The sequence below is a fragment of the Chelonia mydas genome, chromosome 18 (assembly GCF_015237465.2).
Source record: "Chelonia mydas isolate rCheMyd1 chromosome 18, rCheMyd1.pri.v2, whole genome shotgun sequence".
Lineage (NCBI taxonomy): Eukaryota > Metazoa > Chordata > Testudines > Cheloniidae > Chelonia > Chelonia mydas.
Window position 1 is genome coordinate 21,929,003 of NC_051258.2, and position 17,822 is coordinate 21,946,824.

General features: G+C 53.6%; 1 protein-coding gene across 1 annotated transcript; it reads left to right on the plus strand.

The window, feature by feature from the left end:
* Positions 1–1,000: 1,000 nt before the first annotated feature.
* TAS1R1 (taste 1 receptor member 1) lies at positions 1,001–8,872 on the plus strand. The gene is made up of 6 exons (XM_037881360.2): positions 1,001–1,936; positions 3,005–3,311; positions 3,848–4,642; positions 5,374–5,586; positions 6,229–6,349; positions 7,922–8,872. Exons 1-6 carry the CDS (start codon positions 1,746–1,748, stop codon positions 8,842–8,844), a joined length of 2,550 nt encoding a protein of 849 aa, XP_037737288.1. The 5' UTR covers positions 1,001–1,745; the 3' UTR covers positions 8,845–8,872.
* The last annotated feature ends 8,950 nt before the right edge of the window (positions 8,873–17,822 follow it).

Genomic DNA, 17,822 nt, shown 5'->3' on the forward strand with positions numbered 1-17,822 from the left:
TGAGAACCACGGCTCTATGCAAACCCAGAGCGAGGGAAGGACGCCGCTGGGACATGAAGAGCTCTCTGGACTCTTCCCTGCACCTGCTCATTAGTGCACAAAGTCTCCAGCCCAGGGACGGTCTGTACTGATGTGTCTTGTAGGCACCAAAAAAAGAAAAGGCCCAGCTGCACGCTTTCCCCTCCTCAGCCTGCACTCCCCATTATCTGCTCTTCCTCGGAGTCCACCCCAAAAGGGGAGCTCATCCATAAGCATCTGTTAGACCTGTCATAAACCCCAAAGCTTATGGTCAATGAGCAGCACTTATTTGTCAAGTGCCGGCAGTGAATGTGTCCCCTTCCCCAGCAAGCTTACTATCTCGAGCAGTGGTTCTCAAACCTTTTTTTTTCTCCACAGACCACTTGAAAATTGCTGAGAGTCTCAGCGGACCACTTAATGATCTTTCCAAATGTTGTTTGTACCGTTAGCTAACTATTATAAAGCACTTTGGATAAAAGTGCTAAATAAAAAAAAACCCTTAATAATTAACTTTTTTTGTTCAACAAATAAAAGCATACAACTCATATTTTAATATCAGTAGTCTTACCTTTCTAATGCGATGGATGTGCCCTCTCCCCCCGCTGCAGCAGCCCCTGCGCAGGGGTTGGGAAGGAGCGGGTCACTCCCTCTCTCCCCCGCCGCAGCAGCCCCTGAACTGGGGCTGGGAAGGAGGGGGGGTCTCTCTCTAGCAGCTGCAGCCCTGGAGCTGGAGAAAGTCTCCTCTTTCTCTGGCCGCTGCAGCCCTGCACATCCCAAATTCCCCTCACCCCCTCTTCTCACCCCACTGTCCTCTCCCACCTACTCGCTATTTCCCCCAAGGCCACCACCTCACCTTACATGTGCGTCTTCTCCAGGGTCCAGGCACCTAATTAGTGGAGCCATGCCTGCATAGTTCCACTAATTAGGTGGGTGGCCCTTCATTCTCTTGTGTGCAGCCGCTCAGGCGTGCACCTTAGAGGGAACGATCCGCAGACCACCTGAATGGAGCTCGCGGACCGCTGGTAGTCCGCAGACCACAGTTTGAGAACCTCTGATCTAGAGAATACACATACCATATAGAGGAGGACACACAATGGTAATTTATCTTTTATTACCTTTGTGAGCCTCACTGAAGAAGTAGTTCATTAGCAGAGATTCCGATGTACATCACATACTGGCTTTCTTCTCTTTCCCCTCTCTATTACATGCAGAACATAGTGCAACACATATAGTAGTTATATCAGAACACTCCTAAATGCCCATAACAAAAGCCCCACACAGCCCACTCTGCTTCCTAAAACACTCCTAACACCAGTGACCCTTGTTGAATGAAACTATAAAATAACTGCTCAGTTTAACGTGAGAGGGAGGCGGTAGAGAACAACCCTAGAGAGAGTATCCTCCACGAAGATCATGACCTAGTTAATTCATGCCATTTCCACTGACCACAGGGTCTGGGCTCACCTGCAGAATATTACAATAGATAAATCCCTGGTTGGTTTGTTATTTTTACCTCAAAGCAAAACTTCCTCCCTTCCTGGGAAAGTGTGAAGTCCTAGTTCCTGGGTACATGTTGTATCTGTGGCATTTGCATATGCGTAAGCTGTCTATGTAAATAGTCCAAGGTACTTCAGGATCTGAGATCCTAACATTGTCTGAGAGGCAGTAAGTGTTGTGTCCATTATACGCTTCCCAGCCCCTTCTCCAGAGAGCTCTGTGCCAACAGCATGATGCTTTCTCCTCCATTCATTTTATATTTGTATCTCTTGGCTCCATGTTATTGGGCTTTCATATGCCAGAACACGGGGCCTTCTTCTAACTTCAGGATGGACGGAGATTACACGATTGCAGGATTTTTCCGACTGCATAGCTACTCAACAACAGTGAAATCTAGACCGGAAGTTGACATATGTGACAGGTAAGTGAGAAGGCTAGGGCTTGGGGCTGCAACAAATACTATGTATCAGTACCTAGATACTACAGTTAGTACGTCCAAGCAGGGGGTATGCTGTAATCACTGCTTAACATGCTGTCCAGTATTATCTCATTGCTTCCTTGTGCTCGCGGTCAGTCTGCTAGATCCACCTGTTGCCTCTCATCTTAGCCTTAGATTTTAAACTCTTGGAGCAGGGCCCGTTCTGTATTTGTACAGCAGCTAGTACAGTGGGGCTCCTGCAACCTAATACAATCACAGTGACCAGAGCTTTAGAAATGTGGTTCGCCTAGATTAGACAGACACAAAGAAGGAAATCATATTTAGCAGGAATAGAAACAGGAGGGGAAACGAGCAGGAAAAAGAGGTGGAACAAGAAGTAGGAAAGCAGATATTGGACAAAGAGACCCACTGCAAATAGACAGGAAGCTGCAACAGAGAAGACCCATGGTGGGCTGGGAGCTGGGGCATGCAAGGCTCACCTCTCATTAATAAAATGACAATAGTCCAAAATATCGCAGCTTAGCTGGTGCAACTGCAGCCATTACTGAAGAAAATCTCTGCTACAGCCAATATCCACTCTGTGCCATCAGAGATCTGGGGAGATGCAGGTGGTTTCTCCTCCTCTTGTGCCACCTGAGCAGGAGAAAGAGAGCAGAACAGGGCAGTGAATCTGCCCCATAGGATATTGCATAAAGAGTTGCTGATTAGGAGAGGGGCAGTGGGTATTTGAACTAATAGGTAAGATCTGATGTGTGTTGTGCAACAATAAATAGCGGCAAACTCAGTGTAAACGTACAAAAAGAAAGATGCTTGTGCTGCTGGTCTCCTCATGAATCCCCTCTGAGCAATAGCACATGTAGCAGAGGGGGGCACAGACAGGTGAAGTGATTTGTCTGAGGTCACCTAGTGTGTCAGCATTAGAACTCCAGGCTGCCTGGCTCTTGGAGCACATTGTTGTTATGCCAGGCATTGCCCAGGGTGCATCTCCAAGATTCAGTGAAGCCTTCACATCTCTCTCTTGCCTCTGCAATAACACTTGTGTTTCTGCAGAGCGGCCTCTGTAAACAGCCATGGCTACCACCTGTTCCAAGCCATGAGACTCGCCATCGAGAAGATAAACAACTCCAGCAGTCTCCTCCCCAATGTCACTTTGGGCTACGAGATCTACAACACATGCTCAGAATCTGCCAACATGTATGCAACGCTGAGTATCCTTGCCCAGAGCAGGCAGCACCATGTGGAAGTGCTCAGCAACTTCACACACTACCAGCCCAAGGCTGTGGCTTTGATAGGGCCAGACAGCAGCCACTTTACCTTCACCACTGCAGCTATCCTGAGCATCCTCCTTATGCCAGAGGTAATCAGTAGCTTGTCTGGAGCAATGCCAAATATACTGTAAGCGATATGTTATCTGTGGCAGGGTCAAACACAGGAGCTGATTAGGGTAATACTGATTAATCAGAAGAAGGACAGGGAGTGGGCTTGTGGTTTGGAGTGGAGGTGGCTGGAGGATCAGTGCTCCAAGCAGGTGTTGCGACCCCTATGGTCCTTTGTGGCATGTGGGACTCAGTCTCGATGTGACTCCAGGAGAGGTTAGGCTCATTCCTAGCGCTGAAAACGACATGCAGCCATGCTGCTTACTTGGTTGTTTTTTGAATGTGTGTTGCTGCGGCCACCACTTCCACGTGCCCTCCAAATACCAGTCCCCTCACGCCCACAAGAGTCACTGCTGACGCTGGTTCCTCCTACCGGTATCGTTGCTCGGTGCCAATCGCCCCCCTGCTCCTCGGGTAATCACTGCTCAGCACTGACTTCCCGGTGGTACCAGTGCCCATCCCCCTCTGCGCAGTTTCCCAGCTGGAGACACATCCTTTCCCTGATTCCCTTTTGCAGATTAGTTACGAAGCCTCCAACGAGATGCTGAGCCTGAAGAGCGCCTACCCCTCGTTCCTGCGCACCATCCCCAGCGACAGGCTGCAGGTCGAGGCACTAGTGCTGTTGCTGCAGGAGTTCAGGTGGAACTGGATTGCGGTGGTGGGCAGTGATGATGCCTATGGCAGGAACGGGATAAAGACCCTGAAAGAAGTGGTGGCTAAGCATGACATCTGTGCTGCCTACCAAGGAATCATCCCCATGAAGAGGGGAGCCAGCAGCCCAGAGCTGAAGGGGATGCTTAGAGTCCTTGTGGGGACCGGCGTCAATGTCACCGTCGTCTTCTCCAATGTGGACAGTGCTAGAGACTTCTTTGACATGGTGGTTCAGGAGAACGTGACAAAGAAGGTGTGGCTGGGCACTGAGGCCTGGTCTCTAGCCTCGGAAGTCTGGAGCATCCCCGGCATCCACAGAATTGGCACAGTGATTGGGTTGTCAGTCAAGCAGGCAAAGCTTCCAGGATTGGAGGAATTTGAATCTGCCCATGTGAATTCAGAGAAAAGTAATGTAGCCACGTGTGCCCCTGATTTGGGTGCTGAAGGGAGCAGTGGTGGGAGCAGCAGCAATGAGAGTACCAGCCAAGGCTGCAATCAGATCTGCACAAGGTGCCACTCACTCACTTCAGCGCCCCAGACGTTTGACATTTGGGCTGCCTTTAATGTGTATTCGGCAGTGTTTGCTGTGGCCCGTGGCCTGCACAACTTACTGGGTTGCTGCTCGGGAGCGTGCAGCAAGGACAAAGTCTATCCCTGGCAGGTGAGTGGGTCACTGGGAAAGGCCCCCCGCTCTCTTGTAGACTCTTGCGAGAGTCTCCTTGTGTGAAGCTGCATGGGGGCAGCCCAGAGCTCAGGGCAGGTTTGACTATGCTGTAGTGAGAGGCAGGGGGCTGGAAGTAGAAAGGAGCAGAAGTATAAGCATCTAGCAGGATGAGCAGGTGTCCAGTAGCTCCAAGATCTACCTGCGAGCTGCATGCTGTCAGAGCACCGATAAGGTTTCAAGGCTGGTGAATTGAGTCCCAGAACAGGCCAGCATGGCCCTGCCAATGGGCCTCACCCTGCTCTGGAGAGACCATCCCTAATCAGAAGAGAGGATGGATGGTAGCTGGGGGCCTCGGACACCTGGGTTCAATTCCCTGCTTCCCTGTAGACTCCATGTGCCTTTGGGATGCCACTGACGGTAAAATTTTCAATAGCCCCTAAGTGACTCAGACGCCTCCATCTCTTGAAAGTCAATGGGACTTAGGCATTTTTGAAAAATATACCACTAGTCTCTGTGCCTCCGTTCTCCAGCTGTAACATGGGGATAATAGCACCACCCTGCCTCCGGGTGGTGGGGGAATTCATGAGGAAGAGGAAAGCAGCAAAGACATGGACCCTCCCACCCCGTTAAGGCCCTAACCTATCCCTGACTGGGGTCTTTGCCCAAGTGGCTGAAGCTGTGTGTGGGAATCTTGGGTCTTTTCTGTCTGTGGCCTTTTTGTTTTCCAGCTCCTGGAAAAAATCAAGCAGGTGAATTTCACTCTGCAGAAGAGCAAGGTGCTTTTTGATGCCAATGGGGATCCCCTGACAGGCTATGACCTCGTCATGTGGAAGTGGACTGGCCCGACCTGGTCTTTTGATGTAATTGGGTCTTTCCTCCAAAAGCCAGACAGACTGAACATCAACCGGGATGGATTCGTGTGGCATACAAAGGATAATCAGGTATCACAGCATCTGAGCTGCATACTGGGAAAGGAGTGGCCTCAGGAGAGTTGGGCAGTAGCACCAAACGGGGATTTTCTTAGCATTACAAACAAAATGAACCTCCCCTTATTCCTGAAACTTGACCCTGCATAAAGCTTTGTGTCCCCGGGCTTGAGGAAGCAGAATCCTGCAGCCCGGGAGGGGCCCGCCTCACCACTCCTCCTCCTGCACTGAGTCACATTTTCTGGTCATGGTCAGGTCTGCTGCATCTCCACGGGTCTTTCCCTTAGCAGGGTGAAGCTGGGGCGCTCAGCATCTCAGGGTGCAGGCTCTGCAACAATCAGGGCTGGCAGTACTGGGAACAGAGAGCTGACAGGCTCCTGCTTGCATCTTAATTTTCAGAAAAATCTCTCTCAGGAAGAACCACCCCAGGCATGCCCTTGTGCTGCCCCTGCACACTGCCTCTGCATCCCACCCGCAGTCCTGACCCCTTTCCTGGACATTAAGATGCCTAGAAACATAAGGAACAGCCCTCTGGTGAGCAGCCTGCGCCGGTCCCAGGAACTCAGCTCTGTTTGGTCAGTGCTGTTTCCTAGCTGGCCCTAGCTGTGATGGGGGCTTGCTCTTGGCAGGCCTGACCCTTGCTTTGCTTTCATGTAGGTGCCTATGTCAGCTTGTTCAAAGGTGTGCGTGAAAGGAGAGAAGAGGATGCAGGTGGGGCTTCACCAATGCTGCTTTGACTGCGTGGCCTGCCCCGCAGGAACCTTCCTGAACAGCAGCGGTCAGTAGAACCTGAGGCAGCTCCTCACAGGGGTCACAGCCAGGGCAAGCTGGTTAATCTTGTTCTGCCATTCCTGTGTTCCTATCCTATGCACCTGGCTCCGTGCTCCTCTTGTAGACGCTTACTCCAGCCCTTCTCTGTGCTCCTTGCTTTCTCCTTCTCCTCCATCCTGGCTGCAGCAGTTTTCTCTTCTCCTCCTCCCATTCCCTTTCCCCTCCTCTTGCGGGGCCTGATGACTAGCGTTTGAGATGCAAATGGCCCAGTGCAGCTTGCGCTCTGACTTCTCCATTTGTATAGCTCTCAGAAGGGCTGCTGTGCTGTGGGTATGTAAATTCCGGGTCTCCCCCACCCCCAACCCCCCAGCACCGAGTGCTGGCTCCAGTGCACTCCTGGCTAGTGCTGGGAAGCTGTGGTTTCAGATGGTTGCCGGGAATCAGATGAACAGGTGAGCTGAAGCTGCCTGACTCCTCTCACTGTGAGCTTTGGGTGGGGGGAGGCAGGTGTGACAGCTGCTGCCTGCCCTGGGAGGAAGAGCCTGCCCACTGTTGTCTTTGTCCTGTTGATGGGGCAGGCAGACAGACAAACCCAGAAAGAATGAGCAGCCCCAGGTGGCAATAAACACCAGGGTGGAATTTGGTTAGTGGATAGTCAATGGTGCTGGAAGTGATACGAAAATGCTTGGGTGCTGGGGGCCAGGTGGTGCCCAGGGCTGACTGCAGGATTAGCTGATCCCCGCTGTGCCAGCCACAAATGCAAACCTATGGCAAGAGAAAGTCTTCAGCCCCTTCACTCTCGCTCAGTAGATGCCAGCAAACTCCACGTTCCACAAGAGCATGAGCTTTGGGCAACCACCAACAGTGAAGAGCCTCAGGAGTAAGTTACTCAGTGGCCTGGCTGGGTGAACAGCCCTGCACCTAACTAGCAGTTGGAGGAGAGAGCAGCTGCTGCAGACATGCCAGCCTCTGTGGGCCTGTTGCATCTGCTGGAGCCCACATCACACGTCTCTGCAGACTAGCTGCATGAGCTGTGTACTTTACCTCAACCAGGACTCCAGCTGGGACCCAGGTGGTCTGTAAGCCTTAGTTCACTCAGCTAAGCCAACAGCAGCTACTGCCCCTGACTAAGCTGGGGGGAGCCGTGCTGAGGGAGGCCACTCTATAGACCAGAGCTCTCCCATTCCAATTCCTTTCCATATCCTGCCACAGATACCCCAGTGGTCTCATAGGACCATTAATGTCACGGGAATTGCACCCACTCACTCTAGGGCTGAGGTCTTAGGGTTTGTCACCTTTTATACTGTCTCATTAAACCTTGTTTGGAGGTGGTGCACATTGATCCCAGGTCATTACAGACCCTAAGGCACTTTACATAAGGGCTGGGTTGTTATCCCCAGCATCTGTGCTCCACCTCAGAGGTAGCTGCATCCCAGTGGTGAGTGATCCCTGTACACAGCTTGTTAAGTGTTTTGGGATCCTTTCAGGCATGAGGTGCTATAAGGTGGCAGATCATTATTACCATAACCAGCATGGTGTGTGAGCAGCATCTCAGCTCTTCCATTCCCTTCCTCTGCAGACCTCTACAATTGCCAGCCCTGTGGGACAGATCAGTGGGCCCCAATGAAGAGTGAAATCTGCTTGAATCGGACCACCGAATTCCTGTCCTGGGCTGACCCCGTCTCCTGGGCCCTGCTGACTGCCATCACCCTTCTGCTGCTGCTGCTGGCAGGGACAGCTGCCCTCTTTGCCCAGAACCTCGCCACGCCAGTGGTCAAGTCGGCAGGCGGCAGAATGTGCTTCTTCATGCTGGGCGCTCTGATCTGTGCCTGCTGCAGCCTCTACTGCTACTTTGGGGAGCCCACCTGGCCCACGTGTCTGCTGAGGCTGCCCATCTTCTCCGTCAGCTTCACCATTTGCCTCTCGTGCATTGCAACCCGTGCCTTCCAGATCGTCTGCATCTTCAAACTGGCGTCTAAGTGGCCTGCCTTCTATAGAGCCTGGGTGAAGCACAACGGACCCAACCTGTTCATCGGAGCCTGCACAGCCACCCAGGTGGTGATGTGCCTGGTCTCGCTCAGCATCAATCCCTCAGTGCCCAGGAAGGACTACACGACCTCTGTGACGATGACCATCTTCCAGTGCTCGGAAGATGATGCTGTGTGGGGGCTGCTCTACAACACAATGCTCAGTATCTGCTGCTTTGTCATCAGCTACATGGGGAAGGACCTGCCTGAGAACTACAACGAGGCCAAGTGCATCACCTGCAGCCTGCTTATCAACTTTGTCTGCTTCGTCTGCTATCTCACCACCTATGTCTTCTACCATGGCAAGTACCTGGTGGCCATCACTGTGCTGTCCAACCTGTCCACCCTGTCTGGGATCTTTGGAGGCTACTTCCTCCCCAAGGGCTACATCATCCTCTTCCGAGCGGAGCTCAACACCACCGAGCACTTCCAGATGTCTATCCAGAGTTACACCAGGAAGAGCAGCTCAGACTGAGCCCACAGGCCGGGGAGCAGGGAGACTCTGGGATTTATATGGGGTGGGTGGGGGGAGGTCCCTCACAGCTATTGAATTCTGTGCTCTCAGCATCCCACTGTGGGGGAAGAGGGTGTGACAGAGATCTATGCAGGGAGCTGCAGGGGGGCACTAGTGGGAGCTGGGGATGAGATGGGGGGTGTGGAGGGGTGGAGTGAGATGAGCTCAGGCCTGTGACTACCTGCCACCAGTAACTGATCCTGCTGGGCTGCGAGGTGAGAGTAGCTGTGTGGGAGTTGGGGTGGAGGGGGTATTGGGCAACATACCCTGCAGGGGGCACATGGGAGCACGCAGGCCACATGGGGTCTGTGCTGTGGGAGGTGGCAGCAAGAACAGGACAGACTGGAGAGCTCCCATGTTTCAGTTAGAACGAGCGTTGACAAAGCTGGGCCCGGGGCCTTGCCTCACTCCCAGCCAGCCTGTGGGGTCAGGGACAACTCATCTGCCATGCTCTTCATCTTCCCTGTGAGTGGAAGGCCGGCCCTGTGACAGAGCCATGTGCAGGGCACAGAGGTTGTGACCCCACAGCCTAGTGGGTGAGGGAGTTTAGGGGCAGTGAGGTCAGCCCGGGGCAGTAATGCTTTGCTCTCCCCTTTCGTGGCTCCTTCCCACCTCCAGCCCTCCAAGGGACAGAGCTTCCCAGAGCCGCATCCACACCAGTCCTGCTGCCAGCGCCAGGGGCTGCACTTCGTGGCAGCACAAGACTGGCTCCATGAGCTAGTGCACATCCTTAGCCTGGCTCCGTGGCTCCAGCATTTCAGGAGCACTAACTCCCACTGTATACCCTGCATGGAATCCTCATAGCCACAAGATGGCAGCCCTGCATGCCACCTGCCCAGCTGCAGCGTAAGTTGCAGGTCACAGACCTGGAGACAACAGTAGATCCCAAGGGGGCCACATCCTCCAAGACAAGACTGCTGTAGGGCATGGGGAATGGAATGGAAAAGAGAGGCACAAAACCAGATGGCACAAGTCATTATACTCTATCCTGGCTCTTAGACACCTACCCTCAAGAGACAGATCTGGGCTTCTCTTTTCTCCCTACTAAATGGATGGAATACCTGGTGAGTGGGGCTGGGTGGGGGACGGGATCCCCATGAGCCCAGCACCTCGGAACAGGAGGCTCTTGACGATTTGCTCATGCCCCTGGAACTGAGTGGCCTGATGGTCTCTCAGGCTGATTACCCAAGAGACGCGAGAACAGCTTCCTGGGAGGCTTGGACCACTGGCTTTGTCAGCTCAAGGTGGAAAAGGAGGGGCTGAGCACACTGGCCAGCCTAGGATAAAAATGCCCCTTTTCTCTTGGGTGCTGATATGGGCAGAGAGGGGGGCTGGGAACATGCTGCTGCTTCTCAGCACTAGGCACCCAGCACCCACGCACAGGCTCATTCCCTCCCACGGGACACTATGGGACACTGAGCAGAGGTAACTTACATAGCGGGCACTCAGATCCAGTCCTCATGCTCTTCTCCCTCAGCATCTGAAGCCATTTCACTGTGCCCTCAGCCCCTCCCTCTCGCCTGCCCCACAAAGTTCCGACCTTAAGTACTATTTTGTCAGATAATTTTTATTGTTAAACTGCCATTAAATATAACGCAGGAGAAAAAACACAAATGTCTCTCCAGAAACAGGTGGCAACAGCACCCAAACGGCCAACAACAGTCAATCAGACTTCACTGCAAACTCACTCACTGCTGCATTACAGCCCACAGTGAGCCCCGCTCCTACCCCTGGGGAGTTACAAGAGGTGACTGGCTGCAAGCTGCGATTCCCAGGGCCTGCTGGATCTGCCCAGGGAGGCTGAATGCAGAGCTTTGCTCCTCTTTCAGGGTGAGTCACTCAGTTGTCAGTTTCAGCTGAGAGCATCCAGGGGAATAACATCTGCCGCCATGTGTATGAGGTTCCCTTCCAGCCAAGTATGCCAGCAATGACCAAGGGGATGGAGCTGTTCTGCCTGGAGCAGTTTATAGCCTGTCCCTCAATGACAAGGGGCTCTTTCTGCCAGGGCCTCCAAAGCCCCTCTGCGTTCCCTGCGGCTCTGGGACAGGCTCCCACCCTGCACTCAGCAGTTTGCTATTTGTTGCCTCATGCTCCCCGAGTGATGCAAACTGCAGTGCCTCCTGCAAACTCCAGGCCTAACTGCCACTGTGCTGGGAAAGTGCTCCCCTGTGGATGGGCAGGAAGCCGACCGAGCTTTCTGAATGAGATACGCAGGCTGTTTGTCTTCCTTGGATGCCCAGAGCACACTAGTCACCTCCTTGCTCCAAAGAGCTCCTATTCTTAGCTCAGTGACACAATAAGGTCATCACCAAGGTCTGTGGTGGGAGGGAGCTTGGGGAGAGGAAGGACGATGATGCCAATAACACAGTCATGCTGGGATGCAGAAAGACATGCACACACCTGGAACGGGCTACTGAGGGAATTTGCACAAATATCACATGCTCACCCCCCCACCGCACACTCACCTCCCCATTTCACACTCACTGCTCACTCACATAGGTCAATGGGCTACAGGGTGTCTCTCTGGATTCACTGCCAGGCTTATGGCTTTTTCAGGGAACAGTTTTATTCTTCACTATAAAACCTAGGCCAAACAGCAAAAACCACCAAACCCCCACCCCCAGTTCTGGCCACCGTGGGCTCCTGCTCCCAGAGGCTTTTCCCCTTGGGTCTCTTAACACTCAGAGGGAACAACACACTGCACTGCAGCCTTCAGCAGGAGCCCATCTCCATCCTTCCCAACTGAGGCCAAGTTTTCACTACCCCTTCAGTATAACTTATGTCACTTTTTCACATGTAAGTTACACCGACCTAAGCGCCGGTGTGGACGGTCCTATGTCGGCAGGAGAGCATCTCCCAGTGCCTCTCGCAGAGGTGGATTCATTGTGCCGACAGGAGAGCTCTCTCCCGTTGGCCTAGAGTGTCTTTGGCAGATGCGCGGCTGTGGCTTGGTTGCAGCTGTGCCGATGTAGTGCTTCTAGTGTAGACTAGCCCTGATGGCTTGATAATCCCTTACTCCCTTCCCAGATGGGCCTGATAGTTGAACAGGGCTACTTGGCACAGGCGCTGACTCCGTGGGTGCTCCGGGGCTGGAGCACCCCTTGGGAAAAATTGGTGGGTGTTCTGTACCCACCGGCAGCTCCCTGCCCCGCCCCAGCTCACCTCCGCCTCCGTCTCCTCCCCTGGGCGTGCCGCGTCCCTCTTCTCCCCCCCTCCCTCCCAGCGTTTGCCGCCGCGAAACAGCTGTTTCCTTTTAGAAGTTCCTGCTCCTAGTAAGTGGAATTACTGAGCCCTGAGACTACCAGAGCAAGACAGGCTGCAGATTTTATACAATGGACCAGATTCTGAGACTCCCACTTGTATTAAGTAGCACCTTACTCAGCAAACAGTCCTACTGACTTAGATGGGCCTTGTCATGGAGCAAAGTGCTACTCAACCTGAAATAGGAGAGCAGAATCTGGCCTAATAGCTGCACAGATTTTGGAATAGTACCAAGCTCATCACATGGAAGGATATTTTAATGACGAGTCCTTGTAACATACTTAAAGGCTCCCTATGTCCAGCCCAGAACCCTTGGCAGGAAGCTTTGTGCTCTCCCATAGCTGAAGCTTATTTTATTCCTTGTCTATTAAGCTGTCATTGCTAACTGTAGCTATTGCAAACATTCCTGTGCTGCAGAATGCAAATGGTGGGTTGTTACAATGTTTCATGAGCTGCCAGACTCAATAAAAAGAAATCGCTAATGACAGTCAGCCCGTTTAATTACAGATTCTCCTTTTTTAGGTCACAACTGAATATTCACTGAGTCAACCAGAGGGAGCAGGGCTGCAATAACTAAGTCACAGCAAATACCAAAGGTGGTCAGTCCCTCCATACGGACGTCAAATGCTAGCAAGTAACCGACTCTCCACGAAAATAGCTCTATGCATAGGCCTGGAAAGGCGTCCATGGTGCTAAATGCAGGAGTCTAAATAAAGCCTCCAGCTGATTCCCTGCTGATTCCCCTTAGCAACAGAGACCCAGGTCAGGCAGAGTCCACATGCTATAGCATGTTGCGCTCAGTGAGGGGAGGGCTTGATGCTCTGAAGCCTCTGGCTTTTGAAACACACAAATCCACGTTAATTAATATCCACATGAAAAATGACAGCTATTGTGATAGGAGTCCCTGAGAGTGATCGAGGTCCTGACATGGCCTTCGTGCCTGCCTGTCCGAGCACCTCAGAGTCATTCATGGATCTTTATACTCACTACACTGCTGGGAGGGTGTGGAGCATTAGCCCCGTTTACACTGAGGTAGATCAGCACAAACAACGATGAGTCCTTGTGGCACCTTAGAGACTAACACATATATTTGGGCATAAGCTTTCGTGGGCTAGGACCCACTTCATCAGATGCATGGAGTGGAAAATACAGGAGCAGGTATAAATACATGAAAAGATGTGATTTGCCTTACCAAGTATGAGGTCAGTCTAACAAGATAATTCAATTGACAGCAGGATACCAAGGGAGGAAAAATAACTTTTGCAGTGGTAATGAGAGTGGCCCATTTCAGACAGTTGACAAGAAGGTGTGAGTAACAGTAGGTGGAAATTAGTATTCGGGAAATTAGGTTTAGGTTTTGTAATGTAGATTAGGTGACTGCTCCCAAGTGGCTGAGCTGAGAACTGAAGTCAGGTCTGTTGTGTGGCAGGTCAGTGCCCCATCCTCAAGGCATCCTTCCTAAATGACACACAGCACTATCCCCAGACTTAATAATGAACTGTACTGAAAACATGCAACAACTTCTGGCATCTTCACCAACACCAAAAAAAGGGCTCAATTAAATTTTTTTAAAAACAGTGATTTCAGCCAACAGAGATGATTGCACAGAAGGGTCTCCTAGCACAGGGCCAATGCCACACAGACTGTGCAAATCAAGAGAGGTAGAAACTTACATAAATGGCCCCTTCTGGATGAACAAAGCAGGCATTTGGTGCCCAGACCAGTAATAGCGCGCACAATAGCATTCCCATATCACCATTCAGAGAGTGCAATTTAGACAGCAATGCTTCAAAGTTTGGCCCAAGCAGAAGGGAGAAGTCTGACGGGAATATACATAAGAGTCAAGCACTGGAAGTAAAGGGCTCCTGAAGGAGAACCTTGACCCCAGAAGTGAAAAAACAAAAACTAAAAGTCCTGGACCAGGGGACTCATGCCCCATAAGAGCTGCCCTGTGGAGACTTTACTGGCCCATTGCAAAAACACTCACCAAAGACCCACCCCAGGCAGCACTGCTCACTTTGCTCAGCTGATACCAGTCCTTCCGAAAGCAGAGCTGGAGGCTTCATAGTACACTGGCATCCTAAAAGGAGGCTCTTCCTGACTCCCAGGATATCTGAGAAGGTAAAAAAAAAAGTCAGGGATAGGAAGGGCTTTGGCAGTGCAGTGAGAATCCTCTGCCCATCTCTGATGCCCTCCACCCGAGGATCTCAAAGCAACTTATAAGTATTAATTAACCAACACTCCCAACCCTCTCTAAGGCCATTGTGGCTAGCATTACTACCCCCTTTCACAGATGTGAGGAACAAGACGGAGAGGTTACGAGACTTGCCCACAGCCAACAAGAAGTCAGTGCTGGGAACAGAACCCAGGCTCCCTGACTCTTGGTCCTGTACTTTAGCTAATAGACGATACTTCCTCTCTGAATAATGTACCACGGACGAGGACAATAAGCACACACAATGCCCTCTCCTCTTCAGGTGACAGTAGCCAGAGAGGCTGTGTTCACATGCAGCATATTCTAATGGAGAAGCTGTCTAGTTACTGTTGCCCAGCACACTCCTTGATTTATTTAGTGCTGCTGGCAGGACCCCGGCAACAGGCGGTAAAGCTGTTTTCCACACCATCAGGCTCCATTTCAGGATCTAACACCCTGGTATTGTCTACAAGCCATGCACTGGGTGCAGCACACCCAGTCCTCTGGAGAGAGAAAACACCACAGGTGTTCACAGGCAACCAAGGCATCCAGGAGTGCCAACATAACTCTCCCTGAGGCCTCGCATCAGTTTAACTAAATGGGTTTAATATCACTGACAATATGCTGACAAGATCTAAAGTGGAAGCCTGCCATTTGAGAGAGACATCCATTATCATACATAAATAAAGGAGAACAGTGGCCCTGCAGGATTCCAGCCAGACTCCAGAAAGTTGCTGGGTTTCCCTTGTGACAACAGCTCTGTGCATTATTTCACTGAACTCCTTGACGCAGAAACACACACACACAAAGCAAAAGGTAATTCTGATCCATATCAGAGGTCAGAAGACAGTGATTCCTTCCAGACCTTTCAGGCACCTACTCAACCCACAACAGCAAATGAGTATTCATTCTTCCCACAGCTGAGAAGATGAGGGGTTGGATTAACACCAGCAGTGAGCAGCTCAGGAGGCTCCTGCACAGAGATACCAAGGACCAAAAAACCACATCCCCAAACTGGAGAAAGCAGACATCCTGATCGTAAAGTGAAATGAACCATCAAAGCTATGCACGGGTCTCATTGTCTGTTGGTGAGAGTTGGTGCAGCTATTTTGCCTTCAGTGGAGCTACACCAGTTAACACCAGAAGAAAATTTGATCCCAGAACTTGAAACTTCAGTTTCTGGGCCGTCCATACTGGGTGTCACAAGCCCTCTCTGAAAAGATTCTCAACCTCAGCTACGCTATGGTTTGCAGCCTCTCATCATCATCACTAAAACCCACTTCATTGGATGCATGGAGTGGAAAATACAGGAGTAGGTATAAATACACAGCACATGAAAAGATGGGAGTTGCCTTACCAAGAGGGGGATCAGTTGGTAAGGCAACTCCCATCTTTTCATGTATTTATACCTGCTCCTGTATTTTCCACTCCATGCATCCGATGAAGTGGGTTTTAACCCACGAAAGCTTATGCCCAAATAAATGTGTTAGTCTCTAAGGTGCCACAAGGACTCCTCCTTGTTTTTGCTGATACAGACTAACACAGCTCCCACTCTGAAACCAGAAGCCTTTTAGATGGTCTCTGGGGAATCCCTCCCTGGAGTTCACACCTGGTCCTCTCTTGTGCTTTCTGACAAATCCCATGAGCCATGGTCCTCCTTTCAGTCTGGTTCCCTTTCAGTGGCATCGAGAGCCAGCACCCCCCACCCCTCCATGAACCTGCAGGACCCTCAAGAATTTGTTTGCTCTCCGGAGGGGCCGGGGCTGCAATCACTCAGGGCTTTCTTCCCGTGGAGAGCAGGGTTACATCATCCACCCTGCTCAGGGGCTCCGGTCACAGCACTAGGCCAAAGCCACCTGCCACAGGCACGGCCAGCGGCTCCCTTCGCCATCGCCCGGCAGGAACAGCGCAGGGACCACAGCGAGCCCGGCTGCAGCACCCCCCAGGGCACGGCCTGCTGCTGGGGGGCGGGGGGGGGGGGCAACGGGTTTGCCCCTGGTCATGGGGGGGGAATTGGGGACAGGGCTCAGCTGTGCCCCCCCGGCTCACAACCCAGCCAACCCCCATGAGCCTCCCAGGCCCTGCGCTGCCCCCAGCCCCACAACCCACCCCCCATGACCCCTATCCTCGCTCCCCCCTTCAGTCCCCCCAGACCCCTCCATGACCCCCATCCTAGCTCCCCCCTTCAGTCCCCCCAGACCCCTCCATGACCCCCATCCTAGCTCCCCCCTTCAGTCCCCCCCATGACCCCCATCCTCGCTCCCCCCTTCAGTCCCCCCAGACCCTCCCATGACCCCCATCCTCGCTCCCCCCTTCAGTCCCCCCGCCCCCCCGTGACCCCATCCTCGCTCCCCCCTTCAGTCCCCCCAGACCGCCCCGTGACCCCCATCCTAGCTCCCCCCTTCAGACCCCCCGTGACCCCCATCCTCGCTCCCCCCTTCAGTCCCCCCAGACCCCCCGTGACCCCCATCCTCGCTCCCCCCTTCAGTCCCCCCGCCTCCCCGTGACCCCCATCCTCGCTCCCCCCTTCAGTCCCCCCAGACCCCCCGTGACCCCATCCTCGCTCCCCCTTCAGTCCCCCCAGACCCCCCGTGACCCCCTCCTCGCTCCCCCCTTCAGTCCCCCCAGACCCCCCGTGACCCCCATCCTCGCTCCCCCCTTCCGTCCCCTCAGACCCCCCCGTGACCCCCATCCTCGCTCCCCCCTTCCGTCCCCCCAGACCCCCCGTGACCCCCATCCTCGCTCCCCCCTTCAGTCCCCCCAGACCCCCCGTGACCCCCATCCTCGCTCCCCCCTTCAGTCCCCCCGCCCCCCCGTGACCCCCATCCTCGCTCCCCCCTTCAGTCCCCCCAGACCCCCCGTGACCCCCATCCTCGCTCCCCCCTTCCGTCCCCCCAGACCCCCCGTGACCCCATCCTCGCTCCCCCCTTCCGTCCCCCCAGACTCCCCAGTGACCCCATCCTCGCTCCCCCCTTCAGTCCCCCCGCCCCCCGTGACCCCCTCCTCGCTCCCCCCTTCAGTCCCCCCAGACCCCCCGTGACCCCCATCCTCACTCCCCCCTTCCGTCCCCTCAGACCCCCCCGTGACCCCCATCCTCGCTCCCCCCTTCCGTCCCCTCAGACCCTCCCATGACCCCATCCTCGCTCCCCCCTTCCGTCCCCCCAGACTCCCCAGTGACCCCATCCTCGCTCCCCCCTTCCGTCCCCTCAGACCCTCCCATGACCCCATCCTCGCTCCCCCCTTCCGTCCCCCCAGACCCCCCGTGACCCCCATCCTCACTCCCCCCTTCCGTCCCCTCAGACCCCCCCGTGACCCCCATCCTCGCTCCCCCCTTCCGTCCCCCCAGACCCCCCGTGACCCCATCCTCGCTCCCCCCTTCCGTCCCCCCAGACTCCCCAGTGACCCCATCCTCGCTCCCCCCTTCAGTCCCCCCGCCCCCCCGTGACCCCATCCTCGCTCCCCCCTTCCGTCCCCCCATCCCCCG

What these genes read in the sequence shown, in the direction of transcription:
- TAS1R1 (XM_037881360.2), top strand. Translation starts at nt 1,746, where the DNA reads ATGATGCTTTCTCCTCCATTCATTTTATATTTGTATCTCTTGGCTCCA. An exon ending in GAAGTTGACATATGTGACAG is followed by an intron (nt 1,937 to 3,004) that starts GTAAGTGAGAAG and finishes GTGTTTCTGCAG; the next exon opens with AGCGGCCTCTGTAAACAGCC. An exon ending in ACAAAGTCTATCCCTGGCAG is followed by an intron (nt 4,643 to 5,373) that starts GTGAGTGGGTCA and finishes TTTGTTTTCCAG; the next exon opens with CTCCTGGAAAAAATCAAGCA.